Raw genomic sequence first — 23,151 nt, 5'->3', positions numbered from 1 at the left:
TAGACCTAAATTTTTGTTCAAACAATAAACCTGGTTTAAAGTGTAGATTTTCACAGGCACTCCCTTCTCTAATACCTTCCATTCTACTGCTTTTGTCCTTTGTTAGAGTACACATGTAAAATGAATAGAATACACAGTACTTCATTAAGTCAAAGAAAATCACTACATTGAAACTGTTTCAGAGCAGTGAGCAGAAACCTGTCCTATCAACTCCAGGTTCACCCACAGCGGGTCTGTGCCTGGCACACAGAAAACACCATTAAACACTGGGAAATTAAATTGAAAATGGAAAGCCATTTATTTTATCTGCAGACAACATAGGAGACCTCTAGCAAAAAGGCTCAAACCATCTGTCCATTTGTTCATAATGCCCTTGAGCCTGGTATTGTCGTTATTTTGCCATCTTGATCAAGCAGCTGTCAAGGGTCGATGTCAGTTCAAGGGCCCTTAGATACGAAGAGCACCAGGCCTAAAACACATAAAGGCAAGCAGAGGAGAAGCCCACAAAGCCTGTAATATAAGGCCAAACGAGAACAACCCCAGGTTTAAATTCTTCTTTGGGGCTAGAGGAAAGAAACACTTCCTTCTGGCGTCCTACGTTAAGCACATCTTATCATTTACTTCAAAATGTAAATATTCCAGGGTTAACTTTAAATGGATGGGCAGAATCAGGACTTGACTTTGTGCAGCCTAATTCTCCACTTACATTGCCCACAAGACAATGCTTGTCAGGAGAACTGCCATACAGAGAAGAATAAACCAGGAGGTAGCTCCAGTGAGCTGCCTAGGTGTTTCAGCAATGACAATACACAGCCAGAAACCCTGCATTCTGGCACAAACATCTCTATTCCTCTCAAGGCTCCACAATTAGCAGATGAAAACTCTTCAGGATGAGGCCTCAATCTATTTAAAAATCTTTTTTTTTAATTAAGGTTAAATATACATAATATAAAGTTCACTCTTTTAAAGTGTACAGTTCAGTGATATTTAGCACATTCACAATGTTGCACAACAACCAAGTCTATCTAGTTCCAAAATAGTTTCATTACCACAAAAGAAAGCCCCATACCTATTAAGCAGTTGGTCTTCAGTTTCCCCTCTCCTAGCACCTGGCGACCACCAAATTTGCTTTGTGTCTCTATAGATTTACTATTCTAGATATTTCATATACATGAAATCATACAATATGTGACCTGTGACCTTCTGTGTTTGGCTTCTTTCATTTAGCATAACACTTTTTAAAAAATTTTTTTTAAGATTTTACTTATTTATTTGACACAGTGAGAGAGCACACAAGCAGGGAGAGCAGCAGGCAGGGGGAGAGGGAGAAGCAGGCTCCGCACTGAGCAGGGAGCTCTAAGAGGGGCTCAATCCCAGGACCCCGGGATCAGACCTCAGCCTAAGGCAGACACTTAACGGACTGAGCCACCCAGAAGCCCCTAGCACAACACTTTTAAAGTTCATCCCTTTTGTAGCAGGGACTTCATCTTTTTAAACAGCTGAATAATATTCTATTCTATGTACATAACCACATTTATTTATCCACTCATCTGCTGGTGGACATTTGGATTGTTTCCACCTTTTGGCTATATGAATAGTGATGCTATGAACATTTATACGCAAGCATTTGTCTGAGTACCTGTTTTCAATTCTTCTGAGTATAGATCTAGGAATGGAATTGCTGGGTTCCAAATTAACTCTCTATAATATAAACTATATGAGGAACTGCCAAACTATTTTCCACAGTGTATGCTATTAAATATCTTGCCGTATAATCACCCAGACCTACTGTTACGGAGAAAGAATAACATCCTTAACACTGTGATGTGCAACAGTATGTATCTAAAAAAAGGAAAAATATGTAACATATAGACACAGTATCTCTAGAAGGATACACAGGAAACAGTTACAAGGTTTTCTCTAAAGGAGGACTTTGGGAGCCTAAAATGGGAGAAAGGCTTACTTTTCATGCATACCCCTTTTGCACTGTTTCATACACATGCTTCATCAACTTCCCTGCTCTAATATAATAAAAAAAAATTTTTTTAGGGGCACCTGGGTCGGTTAAGCATCTGCCTTCAGCTCAGGTCATGATCCCAGGGTCCTGGAATCAAGTCCCCCATCAGGCTCCTTGATGGGCAGGGAGTCTGCTTCTCCCTCTGCCTGCCACTCCCCCTGCTTGTGCTCTCCTTCACTCTCACTCACTCCCCTCTCTGTCAAATAAATTTAAAAAATCTTAAAAAAAAAAAAAAAAATCAAGGGGTGCCTGGGTGGCTCAGTCAGTTAAGCATCTGCTTTCAAGCTCAGGGTCCTGGGACTGATCCCCAAGTCCGGCTCCCAGCTTAGCAGGGAGCCGCCTTCTCCCTCTCCCCATGCTTGTGTGATCTTTCACACCTCTCTCTTGCTCTCTCTCTCAAATAAATAAAATTTAAAAATTAAAACAATTAAAACAATTAAAAAATTAAAAATTAAAAAATAATAATTAAAAAATTAAAAATTAAAAAAATTTTTTTTATTTTTAAAAGTAATCTTGGGGCATGTGGGTGGCTCAGTTTAGCATCTGCCTTTGGATCTAGCCCCACACTGGGAATTCCTGCTCAGCAGGCAGTCAGCTTCTCTCTCTCTCCCTCTGCCCCTCCCCACTGCTCCTTCTCTCTCTCTCCCTTTCTCTAAAATAAATAAAAATCTTAAAAAAAAAAAAAAAAGGTAATCTCTACACGTGGGGCTCAAGCTCACAACCCCAAGATCAAGAGTTGAATGTTCATGGGGCGCCTGGGTGGCACAGCAGTTAAGCGTCTGCCTTCAGCTCAGGGCATGATCCCAGCGTTATGGGATCAAGCCCCACATCAGGCTCCTCCTCTATGAGCCTGCTTCTTCCTCTCCCACTCCCCCTGCTTGTGTTCCCTCTCTCGCTGGCTGTCTCTCTCTGTCAAATAAATAAGTAAAATCCTTAAAGAAAAAAAAAAAAAAAGAGTTGAATGTTCCAACTAACCCAGCCAGGTGCCCCAATAAAATCTTTTTAAAGCCCCAAAGGAAGCAATACAATGAGAGAGGACTATGCTCTGGGATAAGAATACACATTTTTTTTTTTTAAAGTAAACTCCACCCCCAACGTGGAGCTTGAATTCACAACCCCAAGATCAAAAATCACCTGCTCTACCAACTGAGCCAGCCAGGCACCCCCATCTTTTATTATAAACTTTTTTCTTTCTTTAAGATTTTATTTATTTATTTGAGAGAGAGAGAGAAAGCACGAGCAGGGGGAGGAGCAGATGGAGAGGGACAAGCAGACTCTGCGCTGAGTCCGGGCCCCTACATGACCCTGAGATTATGACCTGAGAGGAAACTAAGAGTGAGCTGCTTAACTGATTGAACTACCCAGACACCCCTTCTCTTTTTTTATTGCGGTAAAATACACATAATATAAGCAGCTAACTATGGATTTCAGCTCAGGTCTTGATCTCAGGGTCTGTGAGTTCAAGTCCATGTTCAAGCCTGGTACTGGGCCCCATGCTGGGTGTGGAGCCTACTTAAAAAAGAAAACTTTGGGCACTTGGCTGGCTCAGTTGGTAGAGCGTGCAACTCTCGACCTCGGAGTTGTGTGTTCAAGCCCCACTCAGGATGTAGAGATTACTTAAAAATAAAATTTTAAAGTATATTTATTTAAAAAAACAAAAACAAAAACTTTAAAGCTTTCAAAGAAATCTTTTGTATATTGATTGGGTGGCAATTACACGTGTACGTATGTACCAAAACTTGTCTCTTAAATAGATGCATTTTACTATGTGTAAATTTATATCTAAACAAAGGTGATTAGGAAAAAAAAACAAAAAACAAAAAAACCCCACAAAAAACAGAAACAAAAAAACCCTCCCAAACTGACTCCAATTTTGAGACTTGGATCCCAAGTTTGGGATATACCGAGTTTGGGAGCTACTGTTCCCAAGCATAAGAGCCCTGCTGTATTTCCCTAAGAATTACATCTTAGGATGCTATCCCCCCCTTTCCTCCCCCCAAAAATCTCTTCCACATTGGGGTGCCTTGCTGGCTCAGTCAATAAAGCATGCAACTCCTGATCTCGGGGTTGTGAGTTCAAGCCCCACACTGGGTGCAGAATATTAAAACAAAACAAAACAAAACAAAAAAACAAAAAAACCAACCAACCAAACAAAACACTTAAAATAACAATTTCTTCCACGTTCAATTAGTGTGATTATTGGAAGTACTACAAACCGTGGCCTGAATAGTGAAAGTTAAAGGGCTGCACATCTGGCACTGGAGCTAAGTGCTTCTCTCTCACTGAACTCTCATAGCACTCCGATACTAACCCTATATACATACTAAGATATATAGATACACACCTCTACAGAAGAGGAAACTGAGCTTCAAAGGGGTCATATTACTGTCCAGAGTCGTAAAGTGTAAGAACTAGGGGAACCTGGCTGGTTCAGCTGGTAGAGTATGTGACTCTTGATCTCAGGGTTATGAGTTCGAGCCCCATGCTGGGGGCAGAGTTTACTTTAAAAAAAAAAAAAGTGTTAAGAACTAGTACTTAACTGTCACAGCATCTCTCCAGACCCATGTTCTTACCCAACATATTCTACTGCCTTCCTTTTCTGAACTTAAGACCTTCAAGAGATAAACAGGAATTTCCTTCCAAGTAACTAGAAAAGCTAAAGAGACTTCATCCAGAAAAGAACTTTTCCACAAAAAATTAAATGCAGTATTTCCAACAAAACTGCCAAATTATGTAATAAAATTATCTCCTGGCAAAAACTGTATAGCTACAGTATTAAATATCCACCTTAAATATACTTCCTTAGGCTCTCAAAACCTAAATACCGAAAAACACAGTTACATAAAAGTACACCAGAAAAGTGACATAGCATTTGCTCTATGGATTCATGAGAGAGACATTAAGTGACCAACTGCTCTGCACCAGAGAGACTTGGACACAATGAGAAAAAGGTAAAAATATATATAAAAACAAAAGTAGAATTCTCAACCATATGCTTAAAGTCTAAACAATTTTTGAAAGTAACAGAATTAAATCTCTGTGTTTTAAAATAGCTACGAGCTGGGCGCCTGGGTGGCTCAACTGGTTAAGTGACTGCTTTAGGCTCAAGTCATGATCTCATGGTCCTGCAACTGAGCCCCACATCAGGGTCCCTGCTCAGTGGGGACCCTGCTTCTCCTTCTCCTGCTACCCCTGCTTGTGTTCTTGTGCTCTCTGTCAAATAAATAAATCTTAAAAACAAAACAAAACACCAAAAAAACATTTTCCCATACGTTTTAGAAATTTGTTTTAGGTACACCTGGCTGGCTCAGTTGGAAAAGCATGTGACTCTTGATCTCAGGGTCATAAATATGAGCCCCATGATGGACGTAGAGATTACTTAAATAAATAAAACTTGAAAAAAAATACTTTTAGTGACTATGGCCAGGATGCAGCATTACTAAAATTGGAAAACTTAATTAATGAAAAATCTAACTTCTAAAGAATAAGCCTAAAAGATAAATGAAGTGTGCACATAGCAGGTACATGATAAATAAATGGCTTCATGATTGAACCCTCTTAAGCCGCAGCTCAACACACAAGTGTGTACGAGTTAGCACGGGTTAGAAATTGTCCAAGAATCCTTTACTTATAAAAGGTAGTCTCAGCAGAAAAAAATCTTCACCCCACCATCTACTTTTCTGTCCACCTGTTGGAGGGTGCCATCTCTACCGCTAAAGAGTGGAACTAAATGACCCCAGAATTAAATAAAGGCAGAATCCTTACTACAACCCAAGAATGAATCAAGACAATTTGTGATTTATAGTCTCATGTTATCAAACTATTATTTATAATGTCAAGCAACATTTATAAAAATGATGGCAAAATCCTAGGACCTAAGTGCCAACATACTAACTCCTACAGTTAACCAAAAGACAAGAAAATGCAAACACCAAACATGTGCTTCTCCTGATTCAGTCAGGTGGCAGTAAAGAAATTCACATAACTTTTTGCTTTCTACCAATAAAATCCCTGTCACTCTGAAAGCAAATGGTCACTATATAAATACAATCCACTAATAACCTGAAAGCAAAATATCCTTGAAGAATCTATTAGAGTCAGAACAAGTATTTCCACCAAGGGAGAAAACTAGTATGCACTGAGCATTGTGCTCTTCATTATTATTTCATCTAAAATTCCTATAAAATGGGGGCACCTGGATGGGTCTGTCAGTCAAGCGTCTGACTCTTGATCTCAGCTCAGGTCTTAATCCTAGGGTCTTGAGTTCAAGCCCTGCATTGGGCTCCACGCTGGGTGTGGAGCCTACTTAAAAAAAAAAAAAAATTCCACAAAACTCCTATAAAATGAATGTAATCTTCATTTTATAAACAGGTCCCAAGGCTCACAGAAATGATCTGGTTTGGGGTGCCTGGGTGGTTCAGTTGTTAAGCGTCTGCCTTCGGCTCAGGTCATGATCCCAGGGTCCTGGGATCGAGCCCGGCATTGGGCACCCTACTCAGCCGGAAGCCTGCTTCTCCCTCCCTGCCCCCTCCCCCCCGCTTGTGTTCCCTCTCTCACTGTCTCTGTCAAATAAATAAATAAAATCTTAAATAAACAAATAATCTGGTTAAAATATCTATGTGTGTGTGTGTGTATATATGTACACACACACCTCTTCTACGCCAATATGTACACACACACCTCTTCTATGGCAGAACTTCTTTGTAATTACAGGGCCATCAGCATTTTTGGTAAAGAATCTGATAAGCATAACCTTCCTTCCTTTTGTTTTGTTTTTACATACAATAATGTAGAAATACACAATTGAGAAAACAACTTTGAAACATAGTCTCCCCTCTTACAGGGGAGGCCATCAATCAAACCACTCTAATGCATTACTCAAAGTACTTAAAGGAGAAGGGGCGCTGGGCTAGTTGTCTTCCTATCTTGCCACGGATCAGAGATTCAGGAAGCCACATCTTTCAATTTATGAGCAAAACCTATGAGCACTCCTTTACAATATACTGTGAATCCCTTCACTTCCATGTTACCATTCTTGTCCAAGCTACTATCATCTGTCACTAGATTTAAAGAGCCTCCAATAGGGGTGCCTGGGTAGCACAGTTAAGCATCTGACTCTTGGTTTCACCTCAGGTCATGATCTCAGGGTCGTGAGATGGACCCCGCATCAGGCTCCACGCTCAGTACAAAGTCTGCTTGAGATTCTCTCTCCCTCTCCCATCCAACTGTGCGTGAGAGCACGCACTCTCTCTCTCTAATAAATAAATAGCTTCCACCAGAGCTCCCTGCTTCCATTTTTGCCACCCTACAGTTTATTCTCCATACACGAGCTAAAAATATAAATAAATCAGATCACACTACTCCCATTATAAAAACCCTTTAATAGCTTTCCAACACAATCTGAATAAACTCTGAATTCCCAGTTCCTACAACATCTGGCCCCTGCCTACCTGTTAAGACTTTATTTCTTCCTCTCTTCCCACTTGTTCTTTAGGTTCCAACCATTCAAGTTTTTTTGCTGTTCCCTAAAAAAAGGCAAGCCCATCCCTTACCTATCATCAGACTTCCCTACTATAACAGTAACTCTGAAAGCAGGACTATTAATATTTTTGTGATTATTAACACCTGATGTGCTTTCTACTTTCTTGTCAACAATATTGAGAAAAGTAGGTAAGATTCAAAATCAACAAACTTTTTAGTTCCAAACCAACTGTTCATATTTTTAGGAATGAAGATATCCTAAAACGAACAACTTCTTAAGGGTAGGGACCTTTTCTTTTTTCTTTTCTTTTTTTTTTTTTTAAAGATTTTATTTATTTATTCGACAGAGATAGAGACAGCCAGCGAGAGAGGGAACACAAGCAGGGGGAGTGGGAGAGGAAGAAGCAGGCTCATAGCAGAGGAGCCTGATGTGGGGCTCGATCCCATAACGCCGGGATCACGCCCTGAGCCGAAGGCAGATGCTTAACCGCTGTGCCACCCAGGTGCCCCCTTTTTTTTTTTTTTTTAATGTGAGACTTACAGTTTATTTTCTTAAGTAAGCCCTATGCCCAAAGTGGGGCGTGATTTCATGACCCCAAGATCAAGAGAGCCCAAGATCAAGAGTAGCACACTCTACCAACTGAGCCAGCCAGACACCTGGAAAGCAAGGACCTTTTTCTTCACATTGTCCCAGAACAGCATCTGACATACAGTAGCTATTCAGTAACTACTTGTTCAATGAATTAATGACAAAACCACAACCTAGCTTGGCCATTCTTTCTACCATGACATGGAGGAGTTCAAAGCCAACCAAAACCACTACCATTATATGCCTTCACTGCCAGGTAGCCCATCTCACCAAAAAATATTCATCCTCTTCACAGCTCACTTCTCCATATACAGAGTTCCCTCAGACCCAAAGAGAACTAGGAAAGGTGATTAAAAAGTACTAGACCAAGATATTTATCATGGTATCAATTAAGATACTTCCATTTCCTTTATTTGTAATTAGTTTAAATATTTAAACAACTCCTGGACAGGCTATTACACCAGCTGTTAATATTGCTCCCACCTAAGCCAATATGTCTCTGACCCCCTCTGGTAAGAGGAAAGACTGTCCTCTGATCTTCTTTCTCTAACTGGCTCATTTGCTATTGATAATTTGATATACCCAAAGCACAAGCTCTGGATAAACTATATTACAACCAAACTATTGAAAAAATGAAAGCTTAAAGATGAAAAACAGAAGGAGTAAGATGGGAATGGCCCAGAAGTAAAAGAATATGTGTGTAACACAGGGAGTCCAGTCCATCTCCTTAGGAAATATATCCTCCTCTAAAAAAGAAATATCTTGGGAGGCCTGGGTGGCTTAGTTGGTTAAGCATCTCCCTTAGCTCAGGTCATGACTCCAGTCCTGGGATCAAGTCCCGCATTGGGCTCCTTGCTCAGCAGTAAGCCTATTTCTCCTCATGCTTGTGCTCTCTCTCTCACTGACAAATAAATAAAATCTTTCAATAAAATAAGAAAAAAGGAAATATCTTAGGGTGCCTGGGTGGCTCAATTGGTTGAGCGTCTGACTCCTGGTTTCAGCTCAGGTCATTGTCTCAGGTTATCATCTTGGGGTTGTGGGATCAAAACTCGTGTCAGGCTCTGTGTTGGGCATGGAGCCTGCTTGGGGTGTTCTCTCTCCCTCTGCTCCTCCCCCCCCCCATCAAGAAAGGAAAGGAAAGGAAAGGAAAGGAAAGGAAAGGAAAGGAAAGGAAAGGAAAGGAAAGGAAAGGAAAGGAAGATCACTTAGAAGTAAAAAGGGAAATTAGAAGAGTACCTTATGGAGACATAAGAAAATAAGACCAGAGAGCTTGGTATGGAATAAGATAAAGAATTCAAGATTGGTGAAGAGACTCATTAACAATAATGCACTCACATTTCCCTAGAACTTAACGTTAATATACAATAATCTGTCTTCCATGGGAAAAGGGGAGTAAAAGAGGTTTCTACTTACATACCTTACGAATGTGCTGCAAGACCCACGGCCTGTGTGGCAGAAGTTCTACAAGTGCCTTGAACTTCTCAAATGAAAGGCACTATAAAAATATAAAAATATCAGGAATTATGTCCATTCATTTTACAAGGAAAAAACAAAACAAAACACAGGATGTAAACAGGCTTGCCCAAAGTTCCGTTAAGTAATTTAGAATCCAGGAGAGCGAAAAAGTGTAGAATTTAATCTTTGATTGATATACCACCAAATTAATCACATTTATACAAGTCTTAACCTCCTTCAGTTAATAAAATGCTCACAATCAACATTATCTCGTGAATATTATAATACTGCCCTTTTAAAAGCAAAAATCAAAAGCAAATGAATCCTTTGCAAATTAATTTTCCAACATTATAAAGATTTTCAAACACATAGCAAAGTTAAAAGAATCTTACCATGAACACCTCTAATCCTACCACCTAGACTACCATGAACATTTGAATAACTTGCTTTATCTAATTACACATTCTTCTTAATATGGCATTACAGAGAAATTACAGGCTGAAAGGCAACTGTCAGAAAATCAATGGCTTCAAAAAATCAGGGTGAAGTCCTTAGGTCAAGGAAAATATTAGGAAATCTTTCTGATATTTTTGTCAGAAATGATCAATATTAGCTTACTACTTGGGACACAGTCAGGTTAAGCATCTGCCTTGGGCTCAGGTCATGATCACAGCATCCAGGGATCAAGTCCTACATCAGGCCCCTTGCTCAACAGGGAGTCTGCTTCTCCCTCTGCCTGCCCCTCCCCCTGCTTGTGCTCTTTCTCTGATAGATTAAATATTAAATAAATATATATATATATATTAGTTTACTATTTGAAGTCAGAATGGATTCAGATCTACTCCTACTCTTGGGGAGTGATTCTAGTTATTTAATATCAGATCGTATCATTCTCCTGCTAACAAACATCTAATAAGGGGTGTCTGGGTGGCTCAGTCAATTAAACATCTGCCTTCAGCTCAGGTCATGATCCCAGGGTCCTGGGTTCAAGTTCTGGGATCAAGCCCCGCATCACGTCGGGCTCTCTGCTCAGCGAGGAGCCTGCTTCGCCCTCTCTCTGCCGCTCCCCATGTTTGTGTGCTCTCTTGCAAATAAATAAAATCTTTAAAAAAAAAATCTAATGATTTCTCATTTCAGAACAAACCCAAAGGACTTCCCATTTCCTAAAGGCCCTACATGATCCGGTCCCTACCCACCTCTCTCATTTTACCTTCCACTTCTCCCTTTACTCCACTCCAAACAGTTCAGTTGCTTATGTTCTCCTCTTTCCCTTCACCTGAATAGTAAGATACTAGTATAAACATGCTTAAACATATTTACTTTATCCACGCTCTTCATTTAAAAAAAAAAAAAGCTCAATTTGGGACAAACTGCAAACTGGCTGCAATGTAACAGAGTGTATCTCATATTTTGATCATTATTAACTACAAAATGTTAACCAGGATCATCTGGAGGAAGCACCAATAAATTCAGACCAACACCCAGAATGAGCAGCTTCAATGCCTATCTGATTTTCTGTCACATGACTACCATAATTATGAGTATACAAGGCCTTCACTTAATACTACAGCACCACAGATTAAAAATGAGTCATTTGAAATAGAAACACTTGAAATTGGAATTTTACAGTAATTACTAACTTTAAACTGTCTTGGAAATTTTAATTTATTAATCTCCTAAGTACTTAGCAGTGAGCATATCCCCAAAGAGCACGTTAACACGTTTAAAATTTAGTTACATTTAAAGTGAAGGTGCAGGCAAACTAGGTTCCACTGGCCAGGGATAAAGGGATAAACTTAAGAGGTAAGGGAAGGTAAAATAACTTTCAGGTACCTTTTACAAGTACAAATGTATGTGATTAAAATTCAGTGATTATGTACCATTTATCATTATCACTAGTGCAATTAAACCCAAAGTGCTGTCTATAGAAGCTCAGCAAGCCCAAATTAGTTCTTTTCGAAGTTGAAGTATCAGTCTTTCTTCTGACAGAGTTAACATAAATCTCTCAGCTCTAGGACAACTAAGTCCCAAAGTAGCAACTCCTCCTCCTGTCACTGCTTGAACTCTACTCCATGGACAGGAAACACCTCAAGATCTACCTGTTTTCACTCTCCTAGTAAGAATCAGGACGACGAGAACACTCTACTACCACCACACACATATACACAGGGAACTATGTACTTGATATGCGCAGTTTCTCTCCATTTCACCTCAAATCAATAGGCAAAAGAGCCCTCAGTCACATGGTAACATCTTGGCCTGACCTAATTAAGTTGGAATTGGAACAGGGGAGTCTGGGCCTCCCTTTGGAAGAAGTTCTTCCCCCAAGAAGACCCAAACACCCAGGGGCCCCAGCTGGTGCAGTCAGTTAAGCATCTGACTCTCTGTTTTGGCTCAGATCATGATCTTGGGGTCGTGGGACTGGGCCCGGAGTTGGCCCGAGCTCAGGGAGGAGTCTGCTATGGTTTCTCTCTCCCTCTCCCTCAACCCCTCCCCACACTCACACACGCATGTGCGCGTGCTCTCTCTCTCTCTCTAATGGATAAATAAATCTTACGATAGAAAAAAAAAAGAACCCAAACACCTAAAGCTAAAACTAGGCCAACCAAGGACCCTGTATATTTATTTATGTATTTCAATCAACTTCTGCAGGACCATCCAGTTTCAGGGAGGCTAATGTTGTGAAGCTAAAGAACTGAAATTTGTTTAGAAAATGAATTTTTCAGATTCTCACAACATATATAAAATCAGTAACACATAAAAGGAAAAAAAAAACACTGGAAATAAGTTACGTTCCGAATTTTACCTAACTCTAAGCAAGCTGTTTGAGAGCACAAGGAGAATACAGTAAGAGAAAATGGTTCAGGCCTGCACCTGACTAGACAAATAACCTTAGGAAATTTACATAAGTCTCTGGGACTCAGTTTCCTCACCTACAAATGGGGTTGAACCATATTAAGTCCTGAAGATTCCTTTTGGGTCTAAAATCCTGAATCTACAAAAAAGCTGGTGGATTCCTATTCTCTTCTTCCATCTAGTACAGATTTTTATGAGAACAGAAGCCATAACTCTAGGAGTAGACTCTGACTTACAAAGCAAGTTTTCTTCTATTTTGTTGGGTTCCTCAAGAGCCACCACTGCTCTACAAAAGTAGATGGAACTACTCTCCGGACAACTTATCAAGAGATCTTTAAGTAAGTTACCCTTCACAATTAAGAATTAGTCTTGTATTTTCAGGCCAAGCAATGTCACTTGTGCCCAATGCTCGTACCAGTATCTCTACCAACTTAGCCATACCTAAAGAGACAATCATGCAATGGTATATACATGTTACACATTTGGGTATCTGACACTAAGTGACTGAAAAATTCTCACCAAATTTAACATTTTTAAGAATTTTTTAAAAGTATTTTTTCCCTTCAAATCTGGCAGGGAGGACTATAATCTGACCGCACACCTGCAAGAAACATTGACTTCAAACACAAACTTAAAAATAACACAAAAAGAAGGAAACAAGTCACCAATACTGGTAAAAATTTTAAATCAGGACCATTAAAAAACACAAGTGAAACCAACTCAGGCAAAAAGGATGCCAATTTTCCACCATAAACTACTAAACATTCTTTTGACCAAATCGGAGTGCAAACAGTGCTATTTAATAAAGACGGGTTGTAACTGGGTTCAATCGGTAACGAAGGACAGCTGTTTAGATGATTCCTATCAAGGCAGTAACTTAAACTAAGCAAAATTGCAAATTAATACTCTATTTCGATGCAACACAGTTTAAATCATGAAAAAAATGTTTTCAACTGGAAAATTCCCTTTTCAATACCCAAGAATCCTAAGCCATAAGATTTCAACAGTACTTTACTTACACAATCTCCGAGAATACTGCATTTAAAAAGAAAATCTACCCAAAACATAACTGGACTTCACCCTGTATAAAACGGTGATTCATGTTTCATATTCAATGTAAAAGCCAAGATGGAGTTGTAAAGAGTTTTTCTTTCCCATTTCAACTCCCCGACAGCCACGCGCGCTTCGCCGGGGCCGGCTGCACGGCGCGGTGCCCGGGCCCGGCTCGAAGCCCCCGCCCTGCCCGGCACAGCCGTGAGAGAGGAAGAGCCGGGGACCGCGGGCGGGCGGCTTGGGCTCCACCAGGCCTGGCCGGGCGGGGGAAGGGGCGCGGGAGGCCGCGGGGCGCGCTTCCGGGGACTGCGCGGGCGGGGCCGCCGCTTTGGGGAGCGGGGCCCGGGCCGGGAGGCAGGGGCAGAGGCCGGGACCCAGGGGCAGCCGGCTGAGAGCAGCAGGTGGGGCGCGGCCGCGGCGGGGCGGCGGGCCGGCGGGCGGCCGGAAGAGTGCCGGGCGGGCGGGCCCGGGGCGCCGCGGCGCCAGGAGGGAACCCTCTCGCTCACCTCAGGCGACGACTCGCAGTCCGGCCTCTCTGCGCCGAGGACGCCTGTCCGCGAGTCGCAAGCTCGGAGACGGGCGGGTGGCTGAGGAGACGGCAGCAGACTAACGAGAGAACCGACCGAGGACGGCGGGCGGCGGGCGGGGAGCGCGAGCGAGCGAGGGCGGTCGGCGGCGGGAGGGCGGGGAGCGACGTGCGCGCCCCCGTGTGCCAGCGGGCTCGAGCCAGCCCCAGCCGCGGCCTCGCGCGCGCGCGCGCACTCACAGCTCAGCCACGATTGCTCAGGAGCGCGTCCACGCCCTAACAGCAAGGCGCTTAGCCAATCACTGTAGCCGCGTGGGGCATCACGGGAACTCCGGGGCTATAAAAGACCCGGTTGCTATTTTATGCTCCTCGACTCACTCATCCTTTAAGTAAGCAGGGTGGGGCTAGTGCGCGTGCGCGGTTTTAGTACTCCGCCCCAAACTGCCAACTCTTCGCGCAAGCGAAGTAGGCCCGCCTTGCCTGGTTTACGCGTGCGCACTAACGGGCCTGGCCCCGGAAGACCAGACGCCTGCGCAGTGGGGACTACAGTGACAGTCCCCGGGGTGGGGCATGGACCAGTCATGGCGGAGCCTTGGTCTGGGCAGTCCTTACAGGCTCTGCCGACTACGCTGCTGGGCGCGCTGGGCACCCTGGGCAGCGAGTTCCTGCGGGAGTGGGAGGCGCAGGACATGCGCGTGACTCTCTTCAAGCTGCTGCTACTGTGGTTGGTGTTAAGTCTCCTGGGCATCCAGCTGGCGTGGGGGTTCTACGGGAGCACGGTGACAGGGCTGTATCACCGCCCAGGTGAGGCTCCCCACCCCCACCGGACTGTACCACTGGGCTCCCCAGAACCCCGTAGACTACCACTGATCCCCTAAGAACCTTATCACTACTTAACGCTGTACCCTGACCCATGCCAAGATACCATTTCATGCCAGAAACCCCGGTCCACGCATTACATTTTAATTGTTCCCTTGAACCTCCATCAGACACTACTATAGTCCCTTTAGGGCCCCCACGAGACTCCACCAGACAACACCACTGGCCTCTAACCTGACCTGGGCTGATACCTGCTCAGATCCCCACCCCCAGCCTGCTGCAGCTCTGGATGTGTTCCTGCCCCCAGGTCTGGGCGGCCAGAACGGATCCACACCTGATGGCTCCACGCATTTCACTTCGTGGTGAGTAAATCTGTGCCCATGGCAACCCCATGCTTGGCAGGCAGAGGACACGCCTGTGCTGGGAACAGGGAAAGGGGCAAGAAGTTCTCAGGGCAGGAGTCCACCAGTTTAGTGGCCTTTGCAGAAAGCTCCAAGGCCTGCAAGTAGAACTCAGGCTTCAAGTGACACCAATTTCTGAACAGCCCGTCAATAGGCTGTTCAGCAACCTGTGAGGCTGGTGGTGATTTCAGAGTTGAAGTGGCAAGTCTGTTGGATTCCACTCTACTGCAAGCCCCTCAATTAAGAAGGCAGGAGCCTCTGTCCTTATTGCACTGACTGGCCTCATCTGGGTCAGCCTCCTCATTTCTAAAACATCAAATCACTAATCACAGCATTCACTCAACTAATCTCTGAGCTCCTACCATATGACAGAGGCCACACTAGGTCCAGAGAACAAGAACTGAGTCCCTGTTTACAGGGGGAGCCAGAGATTTAAAAGGGAGGGCAGCAAAAAAATTAAAAAAAAAAAAAGGGGGGGGGGAAGAGCAGCAGAGCAGAGGGTGAGGGCAGTCAGAGTTTTCTCCCCAAACAGCTAAGCTGAGGGCAAAGGCTAGGGAGTGGTCAAGTGTACCAGGCTGAGAATGGATAGCACAAGAGCCAGGGCAAGAACAAGAGTGTCATGTTGGAAGACTAGACAAGGCTGTGACACTGCAGCTCAAACATGAAGGCATGGAGGGACCATGAAACCCTATCCTAAATCTCAGGAAACTATTGAAGGACTCAGCCAGGCTATGGCCTGATCTAATTTGTCTTTGTAACTGCCTGCTTCATGGCAAGAAGATAAAGGGTCCAATAGAGAAGGCAAGAAGCCAGTTAGGAGGCCTGCCACTGCCCAGATCCTGGGCAACTGGGGAAAGACAGGAACACCATGATAAGGCGAGGAACCAGGAGGAAGAATTTGTCAACAGGATAAAGGTGGGGGACCCAGTGTGGGCTGTGGGAACTCAGTAGAGCGGTCTAGGTTGTAGTGTGGCCTTACTGAGCCCACCTCAGCCCCTAAAGGGCTAGAGAGAGCCAATCAGAGACTGTTGGGCTGCCGGTGGAATAACCCCTCTCTTCTCTCCATTTTTAGGGAAACAACAGCAAACGAACCTCTCAAAACCCACAGAGAATAAGGGAAGGCAGCAGAGGGATCTCCAGGGACATCACCGGGTCTGCTGGTTCTCACACTGGGTTCTGCTGCTGCCCAGACCCCAGAGACAACGGCCGGGAGGTCAGGGTTGGGGGCAGGGAGTACCCCAGTGCTTGCAGGCCTGGGCCTCCACTGCTCTTGGCCTTGCCTCCAGCAGCCCCAAGCATTGGGCCAGTAAAATTTGCCTCTACCTTGATCTGGGTGCCTTAAGGAGAAGGCATGCTCCTCCCTCCTCTCTCAGGGGTCAGCTCAGGAGAAGCCTCTGGGTTGGGGAGGCCAACAGTCCATTTTCTGCTCTGGCTTTTTCCTGTCCCTCTTCCCATCCCCCTGGGATGTGACCCCATAGAAATTTATCCTGAGAGGAAACTTGAGGTTGACCAGCTCTGGGATTTGTAAGAGAAGTCTGTTGACCCCTAAGCTCTAGGTCTCTTGACTTTGTTTTTGCTTTGTGGGCAGGGAGCCAGGGAATTCTGGATTGGACATGGCCTTTCACTCTGTAGTTACTTAGCCGGCCATTCAAGTGTAAGGCAGGGGGAGCTGGACCATCCGGACTTGGAGGCACCAAACACCCACCTCCCTGGCCCATCCAGAGCTTTCCAGGTATGAGCCAGGCTATGGAATGAGCCACCTCATTCATACTCCTCTCAGTCGTTCTTGTTGGGAAGCTGGGTACCTGAAAGAGACCGAGCCCCGGGGGGTGACCTTCCACCCCCACCGTTTTAAGTGCCCGTGGGGTTGTACCCTGCCCCTTCATAGGGAGACAGTTAATGTGGAGTGGCGCTGCCCCACCATGCCCTGCAGCTTCATCACTTCCCATCTTGACCCGGAACCACAGGAGCTTCATCCTAAGAGGCCACAGGCTCCCCACTAGCACCATCTCAGCCCCCAAGAACCCTCAACCGGGAAGAGCCACAGGCCTGCCACCTACACAGTGGGCCAGGGGAGCTTCCAGAGGTGTGGGTGGCATGTGCCATTTCTGAAAGCAGCGTACCGCTAGAACCGCCTCGTTTCCTGAAGGCCGTACTCCTACCCGCTTCTGCTGGGCTACCTCAGTGTCCCGCCGCCTGCTTCCTCTATTAGAGGTCACATTTCCAACCAGCAGCCTTTGGCTAGGCCACCTTGGCAGCAGAGGTGCACTGGGAGTAGGACCACACTGCACTGATGGACGTGTACCTACTCCGGAGCTACCTTCTGGCTGGTAGGATGACGGTTTTGCAGCCCCAGCCCCACCCACTGACACCACCACACAGAATCAGGGTCTCACGTTTCACCCCAGGTTCAACTGAGGATGTGGCTTATTAAATGTGTAAGTGCATCAGCTGTGTGATTATTCAGACAGGACAAGGGTGTGCATGCACAGGGGAAACTGGAGAGGGAACATGGGGGGCTACTGCCCCTCAGCGCCCAGAATGCAACGACTTGCAGAGGTGGAGAGGTGATGCCAGCCCCCTGGAGGAGCAGTAGTGAGTGCCCGACAGGAAGGGGCTTTATCCTCATTAGTTTTTATAGACCTGCCCCTCTCAGGGGGAACCCACTCTGAGCCTGCCTCAGAGGCCAGGCAAACTGGCATTGGGCTGGCACCCCAGGAACCATGTGGACAAAACACAATGAAGCTAGAGGCTGGCAAGCAAGAAGAAAAGAAAGCTCATTTAATGTTATTTTAGAAGTCAGTGGAGTCCAGTAATGGGCCCCAGGGGCAAAGGTCAGCCAGCGTAAGTCAAGTCCAGGAGGAGGCCCAGCCTGTCCTACAACAGCCCTGGGGCTCAGAACAGGTGGTGAGCCTGGCATGGTCTGCTACTGGGCAGTAGGCTGGGCTAACTCGGGAATGTGGACGAGTGAGTCTGTGCCTCCTCAGCTGTCCCCGAGTTTACACAGGCACAGCAGGCCTACAGGGCCAGCCCGCAGTGAGTCAGGAATCATTCCGACCCAGGGAGAGGCAGCAGTTTGCATTCATGGAAAGTAAACTGAAGGAGATGGCTGGCACTGCCCAAGGTAATAACCCTTTTGCAGTGTGAGAAACCCTGGTGAGGTAGGTTGGGCAGGCTTTATTCCCTAAATGTAAGCCTCTGCTCCACGGCCAGCACCTGGCCGAGTGGAAGGGATGGATGCCAGAACTAAAGCTTTCCACAGCCCTCCGGGAGGCAGACAAGAATGAGGTCGGTGGGGGCACAGGCTGACATTGCATGAGCTGGTCCCTTGCTCAAAAATGGGGTCTTGAAGTTGGAAAGGCACAGGAGGGGGGTGGGAATAAGTGGCATGGGACCCCCCTCAACCAGACAACCAGAACCAACCTCCACCCTAGCCACCTACCCCCAGTGTATTCAGCCTTAGCTTCCTAACCCTTGTAGAATGCCCTCCAGGTCCAGGCTCCTGGATGGGAGGGGCCCTGCCCCAAGCCAATTTCACTTGAGGGTATAGTAATTTGTGGTCACAAAGGGCATCTTGCTGACCACAGCCATTTGCTGCTTCCGCCGCACCTCTACCAGCAGTGGGGTACCTGGCCGACTATACTCATAGGGCACATAACCCATGGCCACGTTCTTCTTCAGGCAGGGAGAGGGGCAGCCACTGGTCACAGTACCTGTGTGAGCAGAGGCCGTATGTCAGCATCACCTTGCCAGTCCAATGCCCACCTTCCTGGGGAAAGGACAAGGGCCCTCCAACTTCTCTGGTTCACCTACCAATCACGGTGCCCTCCGTATTCAGGATGGGGCTGTGCGCCCGCATGGGCGCCCCCTCGCACATTAACCCCACACGTCTCCGCTGCACCTTGCCCTTCAGCTGGGCAACAATGACCGAGGCTCCAGGGAAGTCCATGGCGGCTCGGCGGCGCTTCCCTGAAGCATGACACACAAGGATTAAGCCACAGTCCATAAGGCTCCTGGCCACAGCAGGTCCTAGTTAGTGGGACCCCAAGTAACATCCATCCAGAAGCCCCATTCCTCCCCTGCAATGCAGTCAGCCACCCACCGCCCATCCTCAGCTCTTAGAGGCTGTGCTGCCCACCTCAGCCAGCTGAAGATCCTCAGCATCTAATGGGCAAAGCCACAGTGGCAACTTCAGGGATAGGAGGCTTAGGGAGGCTGAGTCACTTGCTCCGGGGTACACAGCCTTGGGAGCAGTCATGGGCTGGCCACTCCAGCCTTCAGGATTCTATCCCTGAGTACTAGCCCAACTCACCCAATGTCCAGCTGAGGCTGCCTTCCACAGGCGTGGTGTGTTCATCGATGTCACTCCCATACAGGCAGAGGCCTGCCTCCAGGCGCAGGCTGTCCCGGGCCGCCAGCCCTGCCAGCTTCACCTCTGGGTTTTCCAGCAGAGCTGTGGCCAGATGGACTGCCGTCGCAGCTGGCACGGAGATCTGCATGGGACACCAGAGAGCTGATGGGCAACTGGGTCCAGAGTGGATGCCCTGCACTACCCTACACCCACTTCTTGACATACCTCCACACCGTCCTCTCCTGTGTAGCCGCAGCGGGTCACACGGCAGCCAGACACACCGAACACCTCCATCACAGCACTGGTCATGAAGGGCAATTTCCTCAGGTCATCTGCCACGCCGGCCTGCAACACCTGCGCTGCAGTGGGGCCTGGGCCCAGGGAGCCAGTGACCCAGTGTCCAGGTCCCAGTTTCCCCTAAAACCTGGACCCAGCCCCTACTCAGGGGCCAGAGTAAGGACTGAGCAAGTCCTACTCTGCAGGTGAGTGAAGATGCTCTTGCCCACAGCCCCTGAACCTTATAGCAGGTAGAGGGAGGGCGTAATTCCAAACTTAGAATTAGGGCACACAAATACCACACCGTCCACACCTTCCTCCTGGAATGGTTCCTATGCTAAGCAGTCAAAAAAGCCAGCAAGGCAAAGGTCGACTCCAACCCTAGCCTGTCCTGCTCACCTTGCAGGGCTAGCAAGGCATTATCTACCACCTCCAGGCTCACATCACTGCCCTCGTTCTGAAGCTCCCCGACCTTGTCCTGAAAGGAAAGACAGAAACACCTCATCAGCTTCTGGGACCGCTTACTGAGCACCTACTGCGGGCTGAGAGCTGAAGAGCTGGGCAGAGTAGGCTTGTTCCCATCTTACAAGGTCATATAACTAAGTGGTAGGCATGACCCAAGCCCAGGTCCGCCAATACTCACATCGGGCTCCAGCCTCCACCTTCACCAGAGGATGCTTGCTTGGGAGCGGGGGCCAGTCTCATCTTCCCTACTCCCCCATCACTGAAACCTGGCATTCTCCATGGAGGGCCTGCTGTTCATTCACTCAAAAGAGCCATTGTCTGAGCCCCTTGTCCCTGCCAGGTCTGTCCTGGACAACAAGGATGCTGCTCTGTGAGCAAAGACAGGGTACTTAGAACACAAAGGGTGTGTACCTGCATGAGAGCCAAGTCCTTGTCTCGGCAGCCAGCGTTGGACACCACATACAGGTACCCCTCAGAGGTGCTGGTCACAATCAAGTCATCTAAGATGCCTCCGGCCTCATTGGTAAACAGCGACAGTGTCCCCTAGTGCCAAAGTGGAACATCTTTGCCTCCAGGTCCAGGAGGCCCAGTTCAAGTATGAGTCAGACACACCCCTGGGCCCACTCAGCCACCAGAAATCCACGAACCCTCAAGCAAAGGGCTAGGAGGGGAGGAGGGGCAAGGAGCTAGGCTAGGTAAGCCCAGGCCCCCCGCCCAAGCCCAGGGCTTTTGATCCTCGTGCGCTGAGAAAGTTTTTTATGCCTTCCCCATCTTGGGTCTGAGACCTCCCTGATCTGGTGGAGCCTCTGTACTTCTCCCCACTCAGTACTGAGAGCCCCACTTCACACTTAATCCAGGGCATCTAGGACTTGCTTCATCCCACCCAGACCTGAGACAACTCAGTCCATGCCCCAAACCCCAAGACAGAGACTTCAAAGTCCATCTTGATGATCCCGTGAGTGCCACAGCAATACTCCAGAATACCATGAGGCTGGCCTCACAGCCTCCCCACTGGATGGACAGAGCCTGAGGTTGAGAGATCACACGAATCACCTGGGGATCTTGTTAAAACGCAGGTTCTGATTCAGCACATCTGGAGCAGGGCCTGAGAGTGTATTCCTAACAAGCTCTTCGTGATGATGAGGCTGCTGGTTTAGGGACTACCTTTGCATTGCAAGGGGTTTGACAGCATGGAAGGTTACAAAACAGGTCATAGGTTTCTGGCTTCCCAGCCTGATGTGGTAAGGATGGAATAAGCCCCCTCCCTGCAGATAACTGGACATCTGGACTTGACTCAGGGACCCCATTCCCCAAGACTGCAAGCCCTGAGAAGCTGTGTCTGAGCCACCACTGTGTCCGCACCCTTCCCATTTGCTGGCTGAAGACTAAGAACACCCACTGAGCAGAAATGGGAGAGAACAGGGGCCCACCTGGTTTGGTCTTAGCTCTGCAATATCTCCAACCACTAGACTCTCCATCAGCTTCACCCGGTCACAACCAAGTATCTTGGTCTGGGAAAGAGATCAAAAACCTCAGGCCACTGATCAAGGAGGTATCCTCCCTGCTGTCCACAGTCCAGTCCAACCCAGCCAAAATGCCTGAGCAGTCCCTTGATTCCACAGGTGGCAGAGCCCCATCCTCTGATTCCCCCACATCTGCCAATACAGGAGAGGGTGCAATGGGGGAGGTTAGGGAACTTGAAAGGGCCCAGCACCATCCTGAAATACCCCCTTTTCCAAACCAACACCCAGGAGAGCCAATGGGAATGGGCGCCAGCCCCGGGGGAACCCAGGACACAGAGGCACACCACTGAGTGGGAGCAGGCTGAGGAGATTAAAGAGGAGACAACCAAGAGCCCTCTGAGGTAATGTCCTGGGGGCCATAGTCTATGCCACCGGAGACCTCTACCTCGTCTGCGAGGGTGGTGGCCCCTGGAACCCAGCTCCCCACAAAGCCGAGGGTTGCACCACTGTAGATGGGGAAGAAGCCTTGATTAGGCAGCCAGGGTGCTCCCCTGACTCACCTGCAGCATGTGGGACACGTCAAAGAGCGAGCAGTGCCGGCGTGTGTGCAGGTGTGAGTCAACGTGGCTGTCCCGGTACTGCACAGGCAGACTCCAGCCTGCAAACGCCACCATCTTCCCGCCATGAGCCAGGTGGAAGTCATAGAGTGGTGTCCTGCGGAGTACGTCCTGCGGGTGGCTGGGTTCAGGGCCACCAGTGTCCCGGCCTCCACCCTCCTCCCTCCCCCACCTCCAAAATTGGCACCATGCCCCGGCACCCTCGATCCCACCTGTGCGCAGCTGAGTGGACGGCCGAGGGCCGACGGGAGCGCCTGCAGCCGCAAGCCCAGCTGGGCCACCATGCTCACTGCCCGCTGCATTGTTGCCCGCAGCCAGTGCAGCCGGCACTCAGAGGCCACCACTCTGCCAGGCACGCTGGGAGATGTAGTCCCGGCTCTGCTTGGACAGGTCTGTCTCCCACAAAGGGGATCAGAAGGGGCGGGCAGCCCCAAAGGAGGGCAGCCCCAAAGGAAGGCAGCCCAAAGGGCAGGCGGGGCTTTCAAGCAGTGTGCAGTGACTCCAATCTGTAGGGAAACAGCCCCAGGCAGTTCCAGCTGATCTTCCAGGGTAGATTAGGCAATCCAAACCAGTTAAGCGGCTCAGAGACAGAGCTAGGGGCTAGACCTCCCCTTGCTGACGGCCCTGCCTCCAAAAGATCAAAGTTCTATAAAAGGCCAAAAGGCCTGAATTGCGCATTCAGGACATCAGCAGTGTAAGGTCACATGGGGGGAGGGGAGGGGGCGGAGAGGACGCAGGAGGGTGGAGCCGGCCTGGTGGGCTGAGCGCATCAGTAATCCCGC

At 47.4% G+C, this 23,151-nt stretch overlaps 3 protein-coding genes across 6 annotated transcripts in view; 1 reads left to right on the top strand and 2 right to left on the bottom strand.

The window, feature by feature from the left end:
* Positions 1-14,139, bottom strand: part of RHOA (ras homolog family member A) — a 56,999-nt gene extending 42,860 nt beyond the window's left edge. The window contains exons 1-2 of one of the 2 annotated variants that reach the window (XM_045778872.2): positions 13,958-14,139; positions 9,505-9,582 (exon numbers count right to left, since the gene is read on the bottom strand). The gene's annotated coding sequence lies outside the window, so the exon portion shown is untranslated. The remainder of the gene's footprint in view (positions 1-9,504; positions 9,583-13,957) is intronic. The other variant, XM_087867049.1, reaches the window with a different exon arrangement.
* Positions 14,140-14,334: 195 nt separating this feature from the next.
* On the top strand, positions 14,335-17,644 carry TCTA (T cell leukemia translocation altered). Of its 2 annotated transcripts, none has more exons than XM_045778874.2 (3): positions 14,335-14,781; positions 15,056-15,158; positions 16,270-17,644. In XM_045778874.2, exons 1-3 carry the CDS (start codon positions 14,559-14,561, stop codon positions 16,310-16,312), a joined length of 369 nt encoding a protein of 122 aa, XP_045634830.1. In that variant the 5' UTR covers positions 14,335-14,558; the 3' UTR covers positions 16,313-17,644. The 2 variants fall into 2 exon arrangements, with proteins under 2 accessions (XP_045634830.1, XP_045634831.1); XM_045778875.2 differs by having other exon boundaries at positions 14,341-14,781; positions 15,104-15,158.
* Positions 17,645-17,957: 313 nt separating this feature from the next.
* AMT (aminomethyltransferase) lies at positions 17,958-23,063 on the bottom strand. Of its 2 annotated transcripts, none has more exons than XM_045778870.2 (9): positions 22,582-23,063; positions 22,313-22,480; positions 21,720-21,800; positions 20,701-20,832; positions 20,224-20,302; positions 19,774-19,919; positions 19,510-19,690; positions 19,011-19,166; positions 17,958-18,910 (listed from the first exon to the last, which is right to left on the bottom strand). In XM_045778870.2, the coding sequence occupies exons 1-9, from the start codon at positions 22,669-22,671 to the stop codon at positions 18,732-18,734; spliced, it is 1,212 nt and encodes a 403-aa protein (XP_045634826.1). In that variant the 5' UTR covers positions 22,672-23,063; the 3' UTR covers positions 17,958-18,731. The 2 variants fall into 2 exon arrangements, with proteins under 2 accessions (XP_045634826.1, XP_087723174.1); XM_087867048.1 differs by having other exon boundaries at positions 22,313-22,466; positions 22,582-22,663.
* Positions 23,064-23,151: the final 88 nt, after the last annotated feature.

This window comes from Ursus americanus, chromosome 14, assembly GCF_024610735.1.
Source record: "Ursus americanus isolate L20-20 chromosome 14, mUrsAme1.1.p, whole genome shotgun sequence".
Lineage (NCBI taxonomy): Eukaryota > Metazoa > Chordata > Mammalia > Carnivora > Ursidae > Ursus > Ursus americanus.
The sequence above is the reverse complement of the archived record's forward strand: the minus strand, read 5'-3'. Positions and strand labels throughout refer to the sequence as shown.

Excerpts from the sequence above, each read along its gene's own strand:
- TCTA (XM_045778874.2), top strand. The coding sequence starts at position 14,559 with ATGGCGGAGCCTTGGTCTGGGCAGTCCTTACAGGCTCTGCCGACTACG. Across the intron at positions 14,782-15,055 it reads AGGGCTGTATCACCGCCCAG|ATCCCCACCCCCAGCCTGCT; the intron begins GTGAGGCTCCCC and ends ATACCTGCTCAG. Across the intron at positions 15,159-16,269 it reads TCCACGCATTTCACTTCGTG|GGAAACAACAGCAAACGAAC; the intron begins GTGAGTAAATCT and ends CTCCATTTTTAG.
- AMT (XM_045778870.2), bottom strand. The coding sequence starts at position 22,671 with ATGCAGCGGGCAGTGAGCATGGTGGCCCAGCTGGGCTTGCGGCTGCAG. Across the intron at positions 22,481-22,581 it reads GTCCACTCAGCTGCGCACAG|GACGTACTCCGCAGGACACC; the intron begins GTGGGATCGAGG and ends AGCCACCCGCAG. Across the intron at positions 19,920-20,223 it reads TGCCTTGCTAGCCCTGCAAG|GCCCCACTGCAGCGCAGGTG; the intron begins GTGAGCAGGACA and ends CCCTGGGCCCAG.